Here is a 16,862-nt window from a genome sequence, read left to right as displayed (position 1 = left end):
AATTAATGTCATCTTCCAATCGGGCAACAGGTACCTATAACCAAATAGCTTCCTGACTATTTAAAATGGTGTGCCACATTGTAACTCCAAGAGCTCATCATAAAGAGCTTTACAAAGCATTATACTAATTTTATTTGCTTTACCAACTCTAGATTTGGAAACACTCACCTTGAGCTCACATGATCCCAAGCAGGAGATGGGGGAGGAGGAATCCTCTGGCTTATGCAGCTGCTTGTGATGTCGCTGGTAGGTCTGCAGCTGTGAAGGAAGGAGCAGCAGCTGGCCTGCGCAGGTATGTGTGACACCACATGGACACGAGTAGGTGAGAGGGCCGGAGCAGGAACCTTCTATGTGCAGGTGCATATGATGTCACAGGTGTCTGAGAAGGTGACAGGGTAGGAGCGAATTCCTGTCTGGTGCAGCTGGTTGCGATGTCACTGGTGGCCGAGGAGGTTTCGGAGCAGGAGCAGGCCCCTGACTTCCGCAGGGGCAGGTGATGTCTCTGGTACCTGTACGTGTGGCAGGCAAGGAGCACGACCCTGGCTTGTGCAGTGGCTTGCGATGTCACAGTGCACGAGCAGGTGACAGGGCAGAAGGAGGAAACTGGCTTTTGCATGTGCTTCTGATGTCAAATGTGCCTTTCTAGGGGACGGCGCCAGAGCAGCCTCCGGTTTGTGCGGCTGCTTCTGATGTCACATGTACCTGCGTAGATGACAGGGCTGGAGCAGAAATGTTCCTTGTGCAGCTCGTTATGACCCAAAATGCAAAGCTGTGCTAATCAAATAGCAAAACAACGCGTGATATGTTATAAAATAATCCTAAGATAGGGTTAAAGCCTCCACCTGGATAGATAAAGAGAGGGAATTTTCTGGGACAATATTGGCAAATTGACTTTTCTGAAGTACCAAAGTGTAATAATTATAAATGTCTTTTGGTATTAGTAGATCCCTTTTCCGGATGGCCTGAAGCTTTCCCATGCCGGACCAACAAAGCTAGGGAAGTAGCAAAGAAATTATTGAGTGAAGTCACACCAAGGTTTGGGGTTCCAGACGGGATCTCGTCAGATCGAGGCCCAGGTTTTATAGCAGAAGTAATACAGACAGGAAAAGCTGATCAAATGCATATTTCGGGGAACCAAATGCTCACTGAATATATGTTGCCTTTAGGAAAAACTTTCTCATCATTACATAGGTATATCCAGGTGAAAGTACCTGTGGCACTGGATGTGCCTGTGCCTCCCTTCTGACCTGGAGATCAAGTCTCTCTTTGGACCTGGAGGGACAAACCTCTGAAAGAGCAGCGGAAAGGACTCTGTGCAGTATTGTTGATAACTAACACAGCTGTGAAACTTAAGGGAGTCAGTTCCTGAATCCACCACATTAGAATACAGAAAAGTACAGAGGCTGGATGGAAATAAGAAGATATCATTCTTTTAAAACTAAAAATGGAGAAAACTTAATGAACTGCACTTAGACTGAAATAGAATCCCATACAGAATCTTAGACAGAATCTGATTGTATTCAAGAATATTGACTGTAGCATTAGCCTGTTTTCTTTGTAGATATCTGTTTAAACATGTATTACAGTTCCATAATTCTTTGCCCGTTATATGGTACAGTAAATTCACAGACTGTTAAATCAGGAGAATCCATGGACCCAAAATGTACATTTTATGATGATCCAGAAGACCCTGCAGGTGGCTAACAAGACCAATTGCTGAGTGTGCACGTGTTTCCTTGAAAATTCAAATAAAGGGGTTTCCATATTAGGAATACCCCTTCCTATTGATACATCTAGGGACCACTTTGGGAAAATACTTCATTTGAATGTTGCTCAATCTAAAAGAATCACATCTGACTTAGAGGAGATTTGTGAACATATGACAGTCTTGCATGAGGTACAGAAAAAAAACACCTCTTCTAGATTTCAAGAAGTTTGGGCATGGTTGACATCCTGGATTCCTGATTTACAGAGTGGATTAAGAAGCTGATTGTAATCGTTGTATTAGCAATTGTTATATTTGTATGTTTGTATGTTATGTTGCAATATATAGTGAGGTGTTGTGCTGCAGTCACTAAAAGAGTTTAGAAAAGATGGGACTTATTTGATATATATAGATGTGTACAAATAAGTCCCAAAGCGGGGAAGCTGTTAGGCCAAAAGACCTGATCATGAGGCCTACTAGAAAGTTAGTATTAGGTGAATAATAAATGAGATGTCTAGCAGCAATTAATTTTTAATTGTAGAACAAAACCTATCCCAGAAGTGAGAAGTCAGCCATGGACAGTTGAGTATCTAGTGCTTATTGCCAAATTTTGTGGACATGCTTAACTTAAAGTAAACGTTGCTCATTAGAATAGAATTTTAATCTCAAAACATACCTCCGCATCAAAGGCTACCGGCCTCCAGGAGAAGACCCCTACTCACTGAGCATGCGTAGTAAGAACAGTGAGTCATAACTTGTATGCAAATATTGTAACCAATCAGCTGTACAGGATGGCCCTGAGGGCATGTGTATAGTGATCAGATTTTGTATAAATGATTGAGACCTTTGTACTGCTGGTACGCTAGCTGGATCCAGCATCCAGACTTGTACAATCCTGTAATAAAAAGCATCTCTTGTCTTCGTGTGTGCAGAATTTGGCTCATTTGCATGCACCTCGGGTAAAGAACTCTGTTTTATGGACAACAGAGGGGCCAGCTGGGGTGATGCCCAGCCTGATCTGCCTCTCAATGCAAGAGAAGAATTGGTTTCAGGACACAGTAACTGATGGCAGCTGTGGCTGTGAGGACCACAGAACAGTGGGGCTCAAGATCTTGAAAGGATCAAGGAAGGAGGTGGCAGAGAGCAGATGCTGGACTTCAGCTAATCATCATTTTGAGGGAAAACCCCCCATTTTTATGGCCCAAAGCCTCATTTTGGGAGGAAAACTAAGCCATAAACTAAGATTGAGTGCCCATACTATTGACAGGATCAGGAAGAGTCAGCATCATCATTCTTGAGACCAGTCCAGCTCATTGAACTCCATTTCTTTATGGCCACTGAGTGACAAAACTTATTTCCTTCTTTTCACAGTCATTTGTATTGTTGCACTACCATAAAACAACCACTTGCCTCCCAGCCAGCAGTGTTAGTGCTGAAAATCAATTCACTACCTAGAAAAAAGAGTGTCACTGTTGATACAGGTTGGGGTAGTTTACAGCTAAGAGAGCATGAGGCTTACAGTTACTTAAAGAGCTGTTGAAGGGTTTACAGTGATTACAACTGAATTCTTTCCCAAAGACCTCAGGATACAAGAGAAAGGAATATTTCCACATTTCGGATCTGATCTTTAAAAGCAGTGCTGTGACTAAAGAAAGTGAATTGAATTAGATGTCATACACTCGCAACCACTAGATCACTTAGAAAACAAACAAACCCCCACAACATCATAGACTCTGACTTCAGCCCAATTGGCTGGCTCATGGCTCACATGTAAACCATCCCCTGCATGTTTAATTCTAAATTCCGTCTTCCTGTATGTCATGGTTTGATTGCGGGGTGACAATAAAACCATGGCAGATGTATTGTTAACCTCCTCTCCCCCCACTTTCCCATTCAGCCCCTCCCTCTCCCCCCTCCCCACTAAGGACAGGCGACTGGGAGGGAAAGAAGGACAGAGAGAAGACAGCTGGAAAAAATTAAAAATGTTTTACTAATGCTACTAATAAAATAGAGAAAATAACACAAAATACACAAAACCAATCTTGAAAGTCCCGGCAACTGCTCCGGCAGGTGTAGGGCCGGCACCCGAAGTTCTGGACTGGACTCTCCAGCCAACCGGAGCTGGATTCAGTCTGTCACTAGGCCTCAGTTCGCAGGGACAACTCGCAAGGTCCTCTCCCAATGTCAGCCAGAAGGAAAAGGGACAAGAGCCTCGTGACCTCCCACTTTTATATGAAGTATGACGTGAATGGGATGGAATACTTTAGTTGGTCAGTTTTCAATTCACCTCCTGCCTGCCCATCTCGCGGGATGCATCATTATCAATGACCTTGCGTTCCATTGCTATGTCTACCAAAACATGTACCTAACTTTCAGGAAAACTGCAGTTAGTAAGAAGACTTTAGCTGACAGAGAAATTCACTACAAGAGAAACTTGTTTTGAACAAAACCAGGACAGGGGGTTTTGAGAGCTGTGTGCTGCGTGGGCCCATCTTGCAGCCTCTTCTGGTTCAATGTGGAGGTTGAGTCACTGGGTCTGAACTGGGCTGGATGAGCCAACAGCGAGTGAGACCGAGTTGGGCCGACTGGCTGGGCCCAGAGGCTGCTGCTCCGCGCCACCAAGTCTGTCCTGGATGCTCAGAATCCTTCTGGGTGGAAAAGACCTTTGAGATCACCAGGTCCAACTGTGACCCAGCACTGCCAAGGTCACACTGAGCCATGTCCCTCAGCCCCACATCTGCCCATGGTTTAAACCCTCCAGGGACGGTGACTCCACCACTGCCCGGGGCGGCCTGTGCCAAGGCCTCACCAGGCCGGGCCGGGGACGCTGTGGCCATGGCTCAGAGAGCTAGAGGGAGCGCCCCAGCCCATGCTGGGAGCTGTAGTCCTGGGCACGGGGCTGCCAGGTGCCATTTGCTCTTGGAACACACAGTTTCTGCTCCAGCCTCAGCCCGGGTGAGGTGGGCACTGGGGCACCCGTGAGGCCACAGGCACCAGCACCCCGACTCCCAGAGCCCCCCACCATCTGAGCAGACCCACCACAGTTCCCCAGCCCTGCCTGTGTGCAGCCGGCCAGGACACGGCCAGCTGCTCAGGCCAGGCGAGACCACGATCCCGCCACCTCTTCCTGCCCTGAACTCCTCCACTCTTGAGGAGCTTGCCCACATTGAGCATGCCCTGCCATCTCCACGTTCCTCCATTGCAGGTTGCCCAGCTGCTGCACATGGTGGTGTCTTCACACGGTAGCTGTGGCTTCCCTGACTCCCACTGGCCGTGTCATCGTCTGTCCCCAGTGAGCACGTCAGCAGCTTTGGCCTCTGGCTGAGCAGCCGCTCAGCTGCAGTTTGGCGGCTTTTGCTCCGTGTGACCACGAGTGTCCTGCTGCAGGGACAATGAGCAGTGACTCTCATTTGTATCTGGCCTGTGGCCATTCCTGTGAGCAGAACTGATGGGTCAGACGGAGGATTTCAGGCAACACTTTCTTTCCCATGTCACCAGGACTCCTTCCTCAGTGACCCCATCTCCCAGGACAGTCCTTGGGGATGGGGCACAGTCGACTTGGGAACACAATGGCCTTTACGAGTGTGCTAAACTCTGCCTGTGAGCAGGTGATCCCAGCAAGCGGGAGGGCTGGTGGTGCCCTGGGTCATGCTGGTGTCATCTCTTTCTATCCAGGTTTGAACTGGAGTTGGTGGAGAAACCACTGCCCAGGGACCCTCTGAAGGTCTTGAGAAATATCCCTGGTGAGGGCAAGTGGAAGAAAAAAGAAAAAAGAGAGTTTGCCACCTCTCAGGCAAGGCATGGAAGGGAAAGCAACTCCCAGCTCATTTCCATAGCGTGGGCAACCAGCTTATGCAGTCTGATGGAAAAATCCCTGGCCATGATGGCCAAAAGGCTCTGACTTGCACCAAAGCTTCATGCCAGCTTGGCACAGCCTGTTCTCCTAAGCTTGACTTCACAAGAACCAAGCCCTGGGCTGGGCTGGGCAAGCCCATCCCTGGCTACAGCAGAAGGGTGAGGATTCAAGGGCCTGTCCTCACTTTGGGAATTACCTCTCCAAGAGAGTCTGTCACATCCTGGCATCACCCAGCCCCTCTTTCCAGAACCTGGCGCCACTGACGCGTTCGCAGAGGAGCCCGGAGGTGCCGCTGTTGGGGAGGGTGCGAGGCCTCTGGAGATGGCGCTGTCAGGGGAGCAGAACGGCCCTCTCGCATGTTTTGGGAAGAGGCCTGAGCACCACTGCGTGTCACCCGGGCTGGCAGAATCAGTGATGCTCTTCTGACAAGGCGTCTCCTCCTGTTTCCAGAGAGATTTGCTCAGCTGCCCTTGCCAGCCCATTCCAGCTTGACTAAGAAGGAACACGAACAGCTCTGGGGTAAGAAGGCGATGGAGATGAGGAACAGCTCTGGGGTCAGGTGAGTCTGGGGGCTCAGGATTGGTGTCTGCACGAGGTCATTTTCTGTCCCAGCAGGAGCCCATTCCCCAGCCCCAAACACTTGCCGTTTGTTGCTGCTGAACAGTGGTGAAGGCAGCGCCTGGAGGGCTGGGATGGGGCTGCCAGGAGCCCCCACTTCACAGGGCTGGTTCCTTTCCACTCCTTCAGGAGAGCGCCGAGTGTGGCCTCCTGAGCTGTGCATGGGGACAGCCGTGTGCCACCGAGGGGCCTGGCTCAGGGATTTCCTCTCCTGAGCTCAGCGCAGCCATCGGCTGAGCTGCTGGTGGCTGCGCAAACAGGCACGTGGCTCGTGGGGGCAGGATGGGGCCCCAAACCCATCGTGTCCTCAGGCCGTCCCCTCCTGTCGTGTCATTTCAGGCGTCTGCCAGCCATCCCAGGGGACTCCTCTGGAAAAAGCAGCCCATGAGTGGCCAAGCCAAGGGCAAATCTGAGCTCAAAGGCCAAGCACCAAAGCAGAGCCCAGCGCAGGCCGTGAACCCTCAGAGATGCAGAGCAGGACAAGGCAAAAAGAAAGTTCCCATGGGAAGCAAATTGCCACCAATGAGTTCTGAGGCCAGGCTGCCCGAGGAGCCCACCTACAAGGTCTGCATTCCACAGCCACCAAGACCGGAGACAGCACAATTACTGACATCAAGGCCTGAGATGTTCTGGTCGGTGCTGACAGAACCGCAGAAGACCGTCTCAGTGCGATACAGCTTGGAGCCCTCCCCTTTGGTGCCACCCATGTCCCAGGGGTCCATGTCTATGCAATGCCACCCACTGAAGGCCAGATCAGTGGTGCCCAGGATGGAGTGGCCCTGGCTGGAGGTCCAGAGCAGAAGGAACACCACCTGAGGTGGCCAAACAGATACGTGATTTGAATCTGTGTCATTCTTGAGTGCTGTTTCTTTGTAGAAATGCAGTTAGAGGGACAGTGGGGACTCTTCAAGGAGCCCTTAGCTGGGATTGATGTTCCCATGTTGGGCTCAGCCATCACCAGGGGCAGGGGACTCATTTTCCAGTGGTGTCATTTGGCCATGTTTGGAAGGTCCAAGTGACCACAAGGCTGCTCTGAGGCAGAGGGGGGACCATTTCTTCCCATCTCGTTGCTCCTTTAGATCCCCAGGGGGAAGAGAAAGGCTTTATGGGTGGCTCTGGCACAGCTTGGGAGCAAAGTGCTGCTGCTGGAGAGGTGGCCGAGAAGGGGTCAGTGGAGGGAGAGAACCAGCTGCCCTCCCCTCCATGTCCTGAAGCCATCGCAGGGCTCTGCATGTGGGCAGAGAGCTCCCAAACCCTGCAGGATTGTTTTAGAAGAGTCTCTCCTCTTTTGGCAGTGACAGGAGGGACAGCAGGCAGTGACAGGAGGGACACCAGGCAGTGACAGGAGGGACACCAGGCAGTGACAGGCCCGGGGCTGACAGGCTCCCCCTCCCCTAGGGGGCGCTGGGCTGCCACACCCAGGTGACATAGAACCTGTGTCACAATGCCCGGTACGGTGGTGAGGGTGTCGTGACACTGCAGGTGACAGGGACACTGCAGGAGTTACTTGCAGCTCAGCAATTTCTCAGTTCCCTCAGAAAGCTCAATTCTGGAAATTGCTGGTTTTGGTGTTGAAAAGATGCCATCAGGTGGGTGTTTTGGAGTAATACACTGAAAACCAGAGCAGAAATGGTGAAATATTCCCATGTTATGCTTGATCCCTGCACCAAACCACCACCACAGAGCCTAAGTAGATCTGCAGCATTTTTTTCTTTTATCTTTTTAACTTTTTTTTTTTTTTTTTAATTCTTAAAACTGCCAGCAGGTCCCAGGGAACAGCTGCTGATGGAGCTTGAAAAGATTTAGACATATCCAGATTGTGAAAGTACAGTATAAAAACCATCCTCATGGAGGGATCTTTGCATTTTAGGCTTAGTCTAAGTGTCTCAGGTAGCTGGGTTTTTTGTTTGGGCCTAATCTAAAAGGACTGAGGGCTTTCCTCCTCATCTAAAGACGAATGTGGTGTAAAATATAAATAGAAAAACCGTCCTCGTGGAGGGATCTCGGTGTTTTAGGCTCAGTCTAAGTTTCCCAAGTAGTTGGGGTATTTTTGCTCTTCTGTGAGAAATATTTTGCTCTTGTGCATTCTCAAAATGTCCCGTTCACACATGGAGATGATAGAAGTGTGATGTTACGTATAAAATTTTGCTTTTGTATCTGTAAAGGGATTCTCATATTAATATACACTCATGAATTGACTAATTTATTTTTCTTTTCTGTATTTATGTTGTTTTCAGAAGACACAGATGACAATGCTCCAGTCCCTAAGATCTCATCAAAAAATGTTGGAAGAATCACGACTGGAGCACACATTTTGTAAGTGTTCATAGAGCTTTGTATTCTTTGTGAGGCGTTTCAGTGTGTTTTAACCTTTTTTATGGATATTAGTTTATAGAGGCATTCAGATTGTATCTTGCGTATTAAAGCGGCTGTTAATTTTTCTTGTGATGCCGTAGTTTTGAATGGACCTGACCCTATGTTTTTATGCCTGCATTTTTAGGCTTACATTTTATAAGCCTACATTTTTAGGCCTACTTTTTCAGGCCTACATTTTTAGGAGGTGAGGTTCGAACTCCAACAGCGGTGACTCTTCAGATGATTTAACTGGGTTTGTTCTCGGGGTTGGTTGTTCTGAGACCCACGTTGTAGATACTGTTTCCTGGACACAGAGGGATTCCTTGGTTTATGTGTTTGCTTTTATAGTAAAGACATTGTAGCATAAACTTTGAATTTATTCCCATCTGGGAAGAGTCTCATTCTCAGTGTTTGACTATTTCTTCCATTTGGGTGAGGAGGGGGGAGATAGCAGGTGTTCATAGGCCCCAAATCCGATTTTTTTGCACACTAAAGATCAAATAAATATGAAAGAACGAAGTGACAGATCAATGAGTATATGGAATCTCAGCAAGTTTTCAAGCATCATAAATATTTCCTAAAATATTGCATTGTGCAGTGCTTTCAAGATTACCTTAGAACACTTTCTGGCAATTAAGACCTTTTTTTTTTTTTGGTGTCTGTTGCAGGGCTCCGAAATAACACAAACCCCTTGTAACTGCTTTCAAATGACATTTCTGCTGCTATTTTTAGTCAATATAGCATATGTTTTATGACATATTTAGTATTTTGGCGCTTTTGTGGCTACACATGGCAGACACCTGATCACAGTGCTTGGGCTTCCACAAAGAAACACTCTTCTAAAGAGATTTTTGTTGTGTCTCTGTCAGATGACTGAGTAGAGTGATTTGTCACAAAGTAGGAATGTAATTTTGCTTTGGTTTTTTTCAGTTGCACTGAATGCACCAAGAAAGAAGAGTTTATGTATAAGAATAAATTTCCACATTCCTTAGGTGATCAGAACATCAAGTTTTGATGTTTGGGTTTTAGAATCTGGTTGCACTGCTTTTTGTTGGGTCGGAATGCTTTATTTAAGTTCTGATCACCTTTATTTCTCCTTCTAGAAGTCAAAAGGAGCCAGTGAGCGGAACATCAAAAGCAGTATGTAAAAACATAATCTCACCCTTTTTCCTACACACCACGGTGAATTTTAACCAACGCAGCCTTGTATGAATTTTCCAAGCATTAACATAATGTGTTTTCCAATCAATGTAGAAAAATATTGGACTCAGCAAGGTAGAAAGTGAGTCACGTCGTTGTTGTGAGGACAGTTCCGTGCAGCTCCGTGATTCCTTGTCGTGTCCTTAAATACCTGGGGATTTGTTCCTAAAACTGTGTAATTGAAGTGATTTAGTTGGGGCCCCTCTGAGTACAAAAATGTCTTTAATAGATTGCCATGAATTTAAATATCGTTGCTACACAACTATGAATTTACATTTGGGAAAGGAGTGGTGTTCTTTTCAGGTTTGCAAACACTGTCATTCCGCTGCTAAAATATTATATAAATGAGAAACACAAGGAAATACTTGACTGGTAAATGGTCTGGATCTGGATTTGCCACTTAGATTGAATACTATGTGTCTCTTCTGTGTTTTTTATATTTTGTCTTTATTGTAATGTAAATTGCATTTATTGTATTCCAAATAATTCAGATGGGGTTTTATTTCTTGAAAACAGTTATTTTTCTCTTTTTTTACTAGCATGTGTATCAACACAAACTCTGTGTTCATAAAGACAGTTTATTTGGCTTTTTTCCCACGTTTCTGTATGTATTTCAAAGCAGAACTTAGTGTGGTAGGAATAAATCGCTGGAAAGTTCACACGTGATTGTGGAACAGTAAGGCGGCAACATTTGAATTCGTTACAGCTTTTTTTGTGCTGCTGTCCCACTGTTACTACGCTCTGTCTTGAAGGTACAATTGAATATGTGTTTAATTTTTTGTGAACAGATCGATGACTCTCCTGCACCTCTTTCTCTGGCACAGCTTATTAAGGTATTACAATATAATATAAGGTATATATTCTTGTCAAATACTTTTTAAAAAAGTGTTTTCTTCCTATTTTTAAATCTTATATGGCGACCTATAGCTGCACAAGTCTTGTAATGTGAACAATACCTTAATGTTTGATAATTTAAGGTCTTCATTTTACCTTTAAAATGTGTGTATATTTTGACACTATCCTGTGATCTCTCAGCCCCAATGTCACGTTGCAGAATCGCTCATCTTCAAGATGCAAAGAAGCAGCACTTCAGAAGCTGTTTTGACTGTTTTTCATATGTTTCGTTACTTTTGCGCCAGAAGCTAACACAATTTTCACGGAATAATTTAATGATGGACATTTCAGGGGTGTTTGCAACAGCCAAAACAGAAGCGTTTCTGTAACGTGGACGATTGCACAGCGATGTCTGAATTTCTAGGCTGGAGTTCATTTCCAAGAAATCTCTTCCCACTGGGAACTTCTTCCCTCTCTCACTGCAGAAACTAAATTGTGTACATTCTGGGAAAACATTAGATTGGAAGGTAGTCACCAAAGGAAATTGAAATCTAAATTCTAAATGTGTCCTTGATTCTGCAATCTCATGTGGAATTTTATGCTAAAATGTGAAAAACTGTCCAAGCATGTGTCAGACATCTCAGCTTTTGAAGAAATGGAAGTGTTTCAGAAAAATGCAGGAAAATAATGTAAAGTTGAGAGCAGACTGGCTCAGCATGGAGGCAATGTGTTGTAAAAAGTTTTCTGCTTTATTATTTTGATGAATTAAATGCCATATTTGAATTACAGTCTATTCCTAGTCATGTTTTGTGGGGTTTGGATGTGTTTTGTAACTGTTTGGGTTCAAATTAGTCAAGTATCTGTCAAGTTTTCCGTAAATGTTACTGGAAATGATTTCATAGTTGTTGATCTGGATTACATCAGCGTTGAGAAAAATAATGTATATATGAAAGAACCATTTAATACAAAGTTGAACGTAGATGGTTGATTTGTGGATGAAAGTGTATAAATGCATATAAAAACAAAACCAGGAGTGGTTGATCTGAACGATTGATGCTGGAAGGTCCAAATAATTTCTATCTTTCTCAATTAAATGGACAGTGGAGATCTTCTCCTTCAAATTATCTAGAGCTTACAAATCCTGGATAATACAGATTTTTCTACACGTAGCTGGGAAGAAAATGGGATTAGTTACAAAGGTACAAACAGAGCTGAAAGTTTTGAGTTCCAAACACGTAACATGTGTGTCTCACCGTTAATTCCCCGTTGAACAGACGGCCAACCTGGCTGAAGCCAAAGCTTCTGAAGAAGATAAAATAAAAGCCATGATGATTCAGTCCTGCTGGGAATACAATCCAGCCACGTGAGTGTTGGTCATGTCAGATCTCCTCTCTGAAGACGATGGAAAACTTGTCGAGGCATTTGCATTCACAAGAATGACACACTTTTCTTTTTTTTCCCCAAAAAACTTCTAGTTACGTGAAGAAACCTCCACCATCGTACACCTGTTTCCGTTGCGGAAAACCCGGCCACTATATAAAGAACTGCCCGACAAAAGGGGTAAGACTGGGGGGGACTTCTGGTGATGCTTTTAAAAAATCTTTTCGTTTTCAATTTTAATATTATCATATGAAGAATTGTTTCTCTTGGGGTGAAATGCAGAGGTGGTCCAGCAATGTTGCAAAGCTGTTCGAAATACAAGGCAACCTGGAATTCTAAATGTAAAGTTTTCCTTTTTCTAGGTCATAGACAATAGATATTGCTGTAGATCATCCTCTGTGATCCTTCATGCCTGTTTATCTATTTCAGTATTATTGGAAAATTTTCTGTTTTGAACTCTTTTTAATGACGTTTTGCAGTTTTTAGGATTCCGTACAAAAGCGAGATGTTTCTGTTGACCCCACCTGTTGGATATTTGTGTGTTTTAGTTACACAAGTCTTTTGTTGAATCTTCCTGCAACCCTTAGGCTGAGCAAAAGGAGAGGATGAAAAGCTTTTGCTAGTTAAAGTAGTCATTGAAATGTCATTTGAAGTGTGGGTCTTCAGATGAGATATGTCTGCGTTTCTCTTCATAACAGGACAAAACTTTTGAGCCTGTTCCCAGGATTAAAAAGAGCACAGGAATTCCCAGGAGTTTCCTGATGGAGGTGGAAGATCCCAGTACAAGGGGTGCGATGCTGACAAGCACCGGAAAATACGCAATACCGATTATTAATGCGTAAGTACAGAATTAATTGGACTAACCCGAAAGGCAACGAGAGAAACCATGTGTGAGTGTGTGAGCGGCAATGCCAGCAAGTTGCACAGCACCTGTAGTTATGGGGGAAGAAGCGTTGTCACTGTCTGGTAACCTGCAAATTCCATCTATTATCTCCCTTTGATGAAATCCAAAGCTTGGAAAAGCTTTCCTTTGCCCATCTTCAACTTTTTGATTTTCCATCCCCCCCTCCAGGGAAGCTTATGCGAGAGGGAAGAAGGAAAAACCTCCATTTTTACCAGCGGAACCGCCCTCCTCCTCCTCAAACAACGACCCTGTTCCGGAGGAGTTGTTATGTCTCATTTGTAAAAACATTACGACCGATGCCGTCATTATTCCCTGTTGTGGAAACAGTTATTGTGATGAATGTAAGGGTTTGTTAATGCCAAGCATCACACCTGCTCTTCTGAAAGTAGAAATATAAGAAAGAAATATCATTTAAAAGATCAGAAAAGAAATATAAGAAATAAATATAATTTAATCCGTGTTCTTCTCCCTGAGAGAGTTGGTTCAAAGCTCCAGAACTCAAACCTGCCTACTCATGGTTTTTGAGACGTGTTTTATTCGTTAACCTTGAGGTTGGTGGCTTCTCGCTGGATGAGAAGGTGGAAAAAAGACCAGTCGAAACATCCAGACACAGCCTCATCTAATGAGACTAATTAGAACACCAGGACACAGCCCAGTCTACATCTTCAAATGTTCCAAGAGCAAAATATCAAAACTCCATAGTTATTTGCTGCATACGAGAATCTTTTTACACTATTGAACATTTATAGCTTCATGCCCTTAATTCCAGACCATATTTAACCATTAATCATCTAAGTGTTTTTATAATTGATTAGAACCCACAAAATGTCCTTAGTTTGGCTAAAAATAGTTTGATGTCTCTAATTCTTCACAGGTATCAGGACAGCGTTACTGGAATCTGAGGAACATACATGCCCAACATGTCACCGGACGGATGTTTCTCCTGATGCTTTAGTTGCCAACAAGTTCCTACGCCAGGTAACGCGGTCACTTTTACACGAGCTGTTTGTAAGAAAAGTCCGTTTGTAAAAAATATTGATTTACATCTCCTTAAGCAAGGTTAAATTGCTTAAGGCTGAATTTCCTTTGCAAACACATTATCTGTTGTTCCGGAAGGTCACGATTCTAAATTTAGAGACAATCTGGCTAATTCAGGTCACAGTTTTGTTTAGCGTGATTGCCTCACATTCAAATTTGGTGTTAACACTGAAGGACTTTAAATACCAAAGTATGAAATAAAGGATTAAATACCAATCCTTAACATCCATGTTTAATGTGACATGTTTCTATCTCTGTATGTTGACTTATTTTAGCTTTGATGGCATTTGCAGGAATGCACAAGTAATTTTACTCCGCAGAGGCTTTTGTGTGTAGATCTGCTGAAGTTTCTGGAATATGTTCTGTAATGTTATCTTTCTGTAAATGTGATTTCTGTAAATGTGTGTAAATGTCTAGATTGTGAACAACTTCAGAAACGGAACTGGCTACACAAGAAGGGTCCATAAGCAGCTTGGGCAGCAGCCGCCACCACTCGTGACACCTCCTGCTGCTCTGGTGACAAGCGCGGAACTTTCAAGATCTTCCTCTCTGTCCATCAGCACTTTGTCAGAAGAGAAGGCAAGTTTTACTTCAAGGTATACCATGATTTTTGGATTTCAGGAGGGCTTCTTTTCCATGCGTTTGCGTTTATTCACCAGGAGTATCAGGTTCCTGCTCCAAGACAAGCAGCTTTACCACATCTCCTGGGCCCCCAAGGACAATCAATCCCCACAACCGGTAACTATAACCTCAGAATTTCTTTGAAAAACTTCTCTTCAGATAAACTGAATGGGATTTTTTTCTTTCTCCTCTCCCCACTCCAAAAGGTCAGCCAATGAGAGCCAGGGCAATTTGCTCAGCAGGTGACAAACCAGCCTGGAAACTGTGAGTATTGTACGGAAATTTTGAGCCTTGAGGCGATTCCGGTGCCCCTGGGGCCGCCGTTTTGAGCCCTGAGGTGATCTTGGTGCAGCCCTTTTGAGCCCTGGGGTGTGGGGCCCAAAACTGACACCAGGATTCAAGGTGTGGCCTCTTCTTATAGTGACCATGTTTTGGTTTTTTGGTGTCTCTTCATAGTAAAGTTCAAACTGTAATTGTAATAAAGGTCAAACTTAAGGTTCCTAGTCAGAGCTCAAGATATGTGCAAGATTTTGCTGGGACATCTGGCTGGAAGTGTTGATTAAATAGTATGGAGGATTAAATAATACGTAGGATTAAATAGTATGTAGGATTGCAGTACAAGGGCTTTGCATCCTCTACAAATTGCCAAATAAGCAGTGAAGTTAAATAGACTAGACTGGCATTTTAAAATTGAACGTGACTGTCTTCAGGCTAAATCATGTTTTCTTGCTATTTGATACTGCACTGTAGCCCTTAGAACTTGCTCTCTGCAAGAGAAAAAAACCCAACCAACCCAAATCTGAGAGGAAAAAAAATGGGGAGAGTGACTGCTTTGAAATAATGTAGTTATTTTTCTGTGTTGTGCTTTTTAAAGGTCCAAGTCTCCCTGTGGTGCTTTGTCTTACCCTAGAAGTTCGTATACCCACTGCAAGTCACGATCAGGCTCTTCCTGCACTCGCTCCGACTCTCAATCACGGAGTCATTCTCGTTCCTACTCACCATTGCTGCCATCTCCAAGAAGAGGCAAAGGGAAGAGTCATAACTATCGTTCTAGGTCAAGGTCGCGTGGTCATCACCACTCACGGTCAAGGTCTCCAGTATTTAGAGGCCAGGCTCGCACTCAAAGGACGACACCTCAAGGGGAAGGAGAAAGGGAGTATTTTAACAGACACACAGCAGTTCCACTATATGGTATGAAAGCTGCCTATGGCAGATCTGTTGAATTTCAGGATCCATTTGAAAAGCAAAGATACAGAGAATGGGAAAGGAACTATGGAGAATGGTCTGGAAAGTTTGACAGGGGCTGTGCTGCTGGTGCTCAGCCTGGACCTCCAGTGAACAGAGAGACCTTTTCTCCAGAGAGGTTCGATCTACCTGAGACCAGACGAGAGATTTTGCCATATACTTGGGGATGTAGGGAGGATTATCCTGGTGGGCAGCGCCATGAAAATAGTCGTATAGCTGGAGATGGCCCTGAAAAAGCTTCTGGAAGAGAGCACCATGGCATGAAAAATCCAACAAACTCAAAAGAGAAAGAGGTGAAAAACCCACTGGGAGATGACAGAGCAAGTAAACAGAGATTCCAAGGGAAGAGAAGAAAAGAGGATGAGAATGAAGGATTTCCCAATGCTCAGCTGTTTGAAGGTGCAAAAAAACCCAAGAGCGACAGTTAGAGCGGATGATGTTCAAATGAAAATTGGGAAGTCAGAAGTTTTGATTCTGTATTATTGTGATGGTTTGGTTGTAGTCCATCACTATTTGTTAATTCTGATTTGAGGATTTGCTCTAATTAGACAGTACTTTGACACTGGTGTTTAATTCAAGTTTGACTGAGTTTATAATGGCTTTAATGTTATCAATACAAGTCGTTTTTTCTTCTTTACAGTTAATGAAAATAGTAAGATTTTTTTCAAACAATAAACTACCTATGACAGAAAGAAACCTGGTTTGGTATGTTTGTAATTAGATGTGTTGTGTATTAAAAGCCACGTCGGGTCATTGGAAATGAACAATACAGCAGACAGTTCCCTTTGACAGTTGTTTCCTTTCTCATCTTGTATGCATCAAAAAGCACAAGAAAGTAAAGATAAAAACAATCTGGGAAGGTAAAAGTAAAGAGCGGCAATAGTTGTTAAAGATATAAATGTGCAAAAATATGCAACAGCCAAGTAACAGGAACATCCCATATTGGTGTGTTTGACTAAGAAATAGCAGAAGGTGGCTGACAAACTCAGAGGGCAGCAAATCTATTCCCTCTCCATGTTTTAAGGACTCTCAGTCTTTGAAATGAGACCTGAGAGTCCCCTACGTATTTTCCCCCCTCCAGCTCCCAAGTAAACTGTTTATCACTT

The 16,862-nt window shown here is 44.3% G+C and overlaps 1 protein-coding gene across 1 annotated transcript; it reads left to right on the top strand.

Moving 5' to 3' along the window:
- The first annotated feature begins 431 nt into the window (after nt 1-431).
- LOC136002937 (E3 ubiquitin-protein ligase RBBP6-like) lies at nt 432-16,184 on the top strand. The gene is given in 13 exon segments (XM_065658173.1): nt 432-493; nt 5,381-5,448; nt 6,012-6,120; nt 9,638-9,674; nt 10,523-10,567; nt 11,843-11,931; nt 12,044-12,128; nt 12,647-12,786; nt 13,021-13,193; nt 13,727-13,830; nt 14,308-14,469; nt 14,550-14,628; nt 15,358-16,184. Coding segments are annotated over 13 exon segments (1,980 nt in total).
- Nucleotides 16,185-16,862: the final 678 nt, after the last annotated feature.

This window comes from Caloenas nicobarica, unplaced genomic scaffold (assembly GCF_036013445.1).
Source record: "Caloenas nicobarica isolate bCalNic1 unplaced genomic scaffold, bCalNic1.hap1 Scaffold_83, whole genome shotgun sequence".
Taxonomy (NCBI): Eukaryota; Metazoa; Chordata; class Aves; order Columbiformes; family Columbidae; genus Caloenas; species Caloenas nicobarica.
The sequence above is the reverse complement of the archived record's forward strand: the minus strand, read 5'-3'. Positions and strand labels throughout refer to the sequence as shown.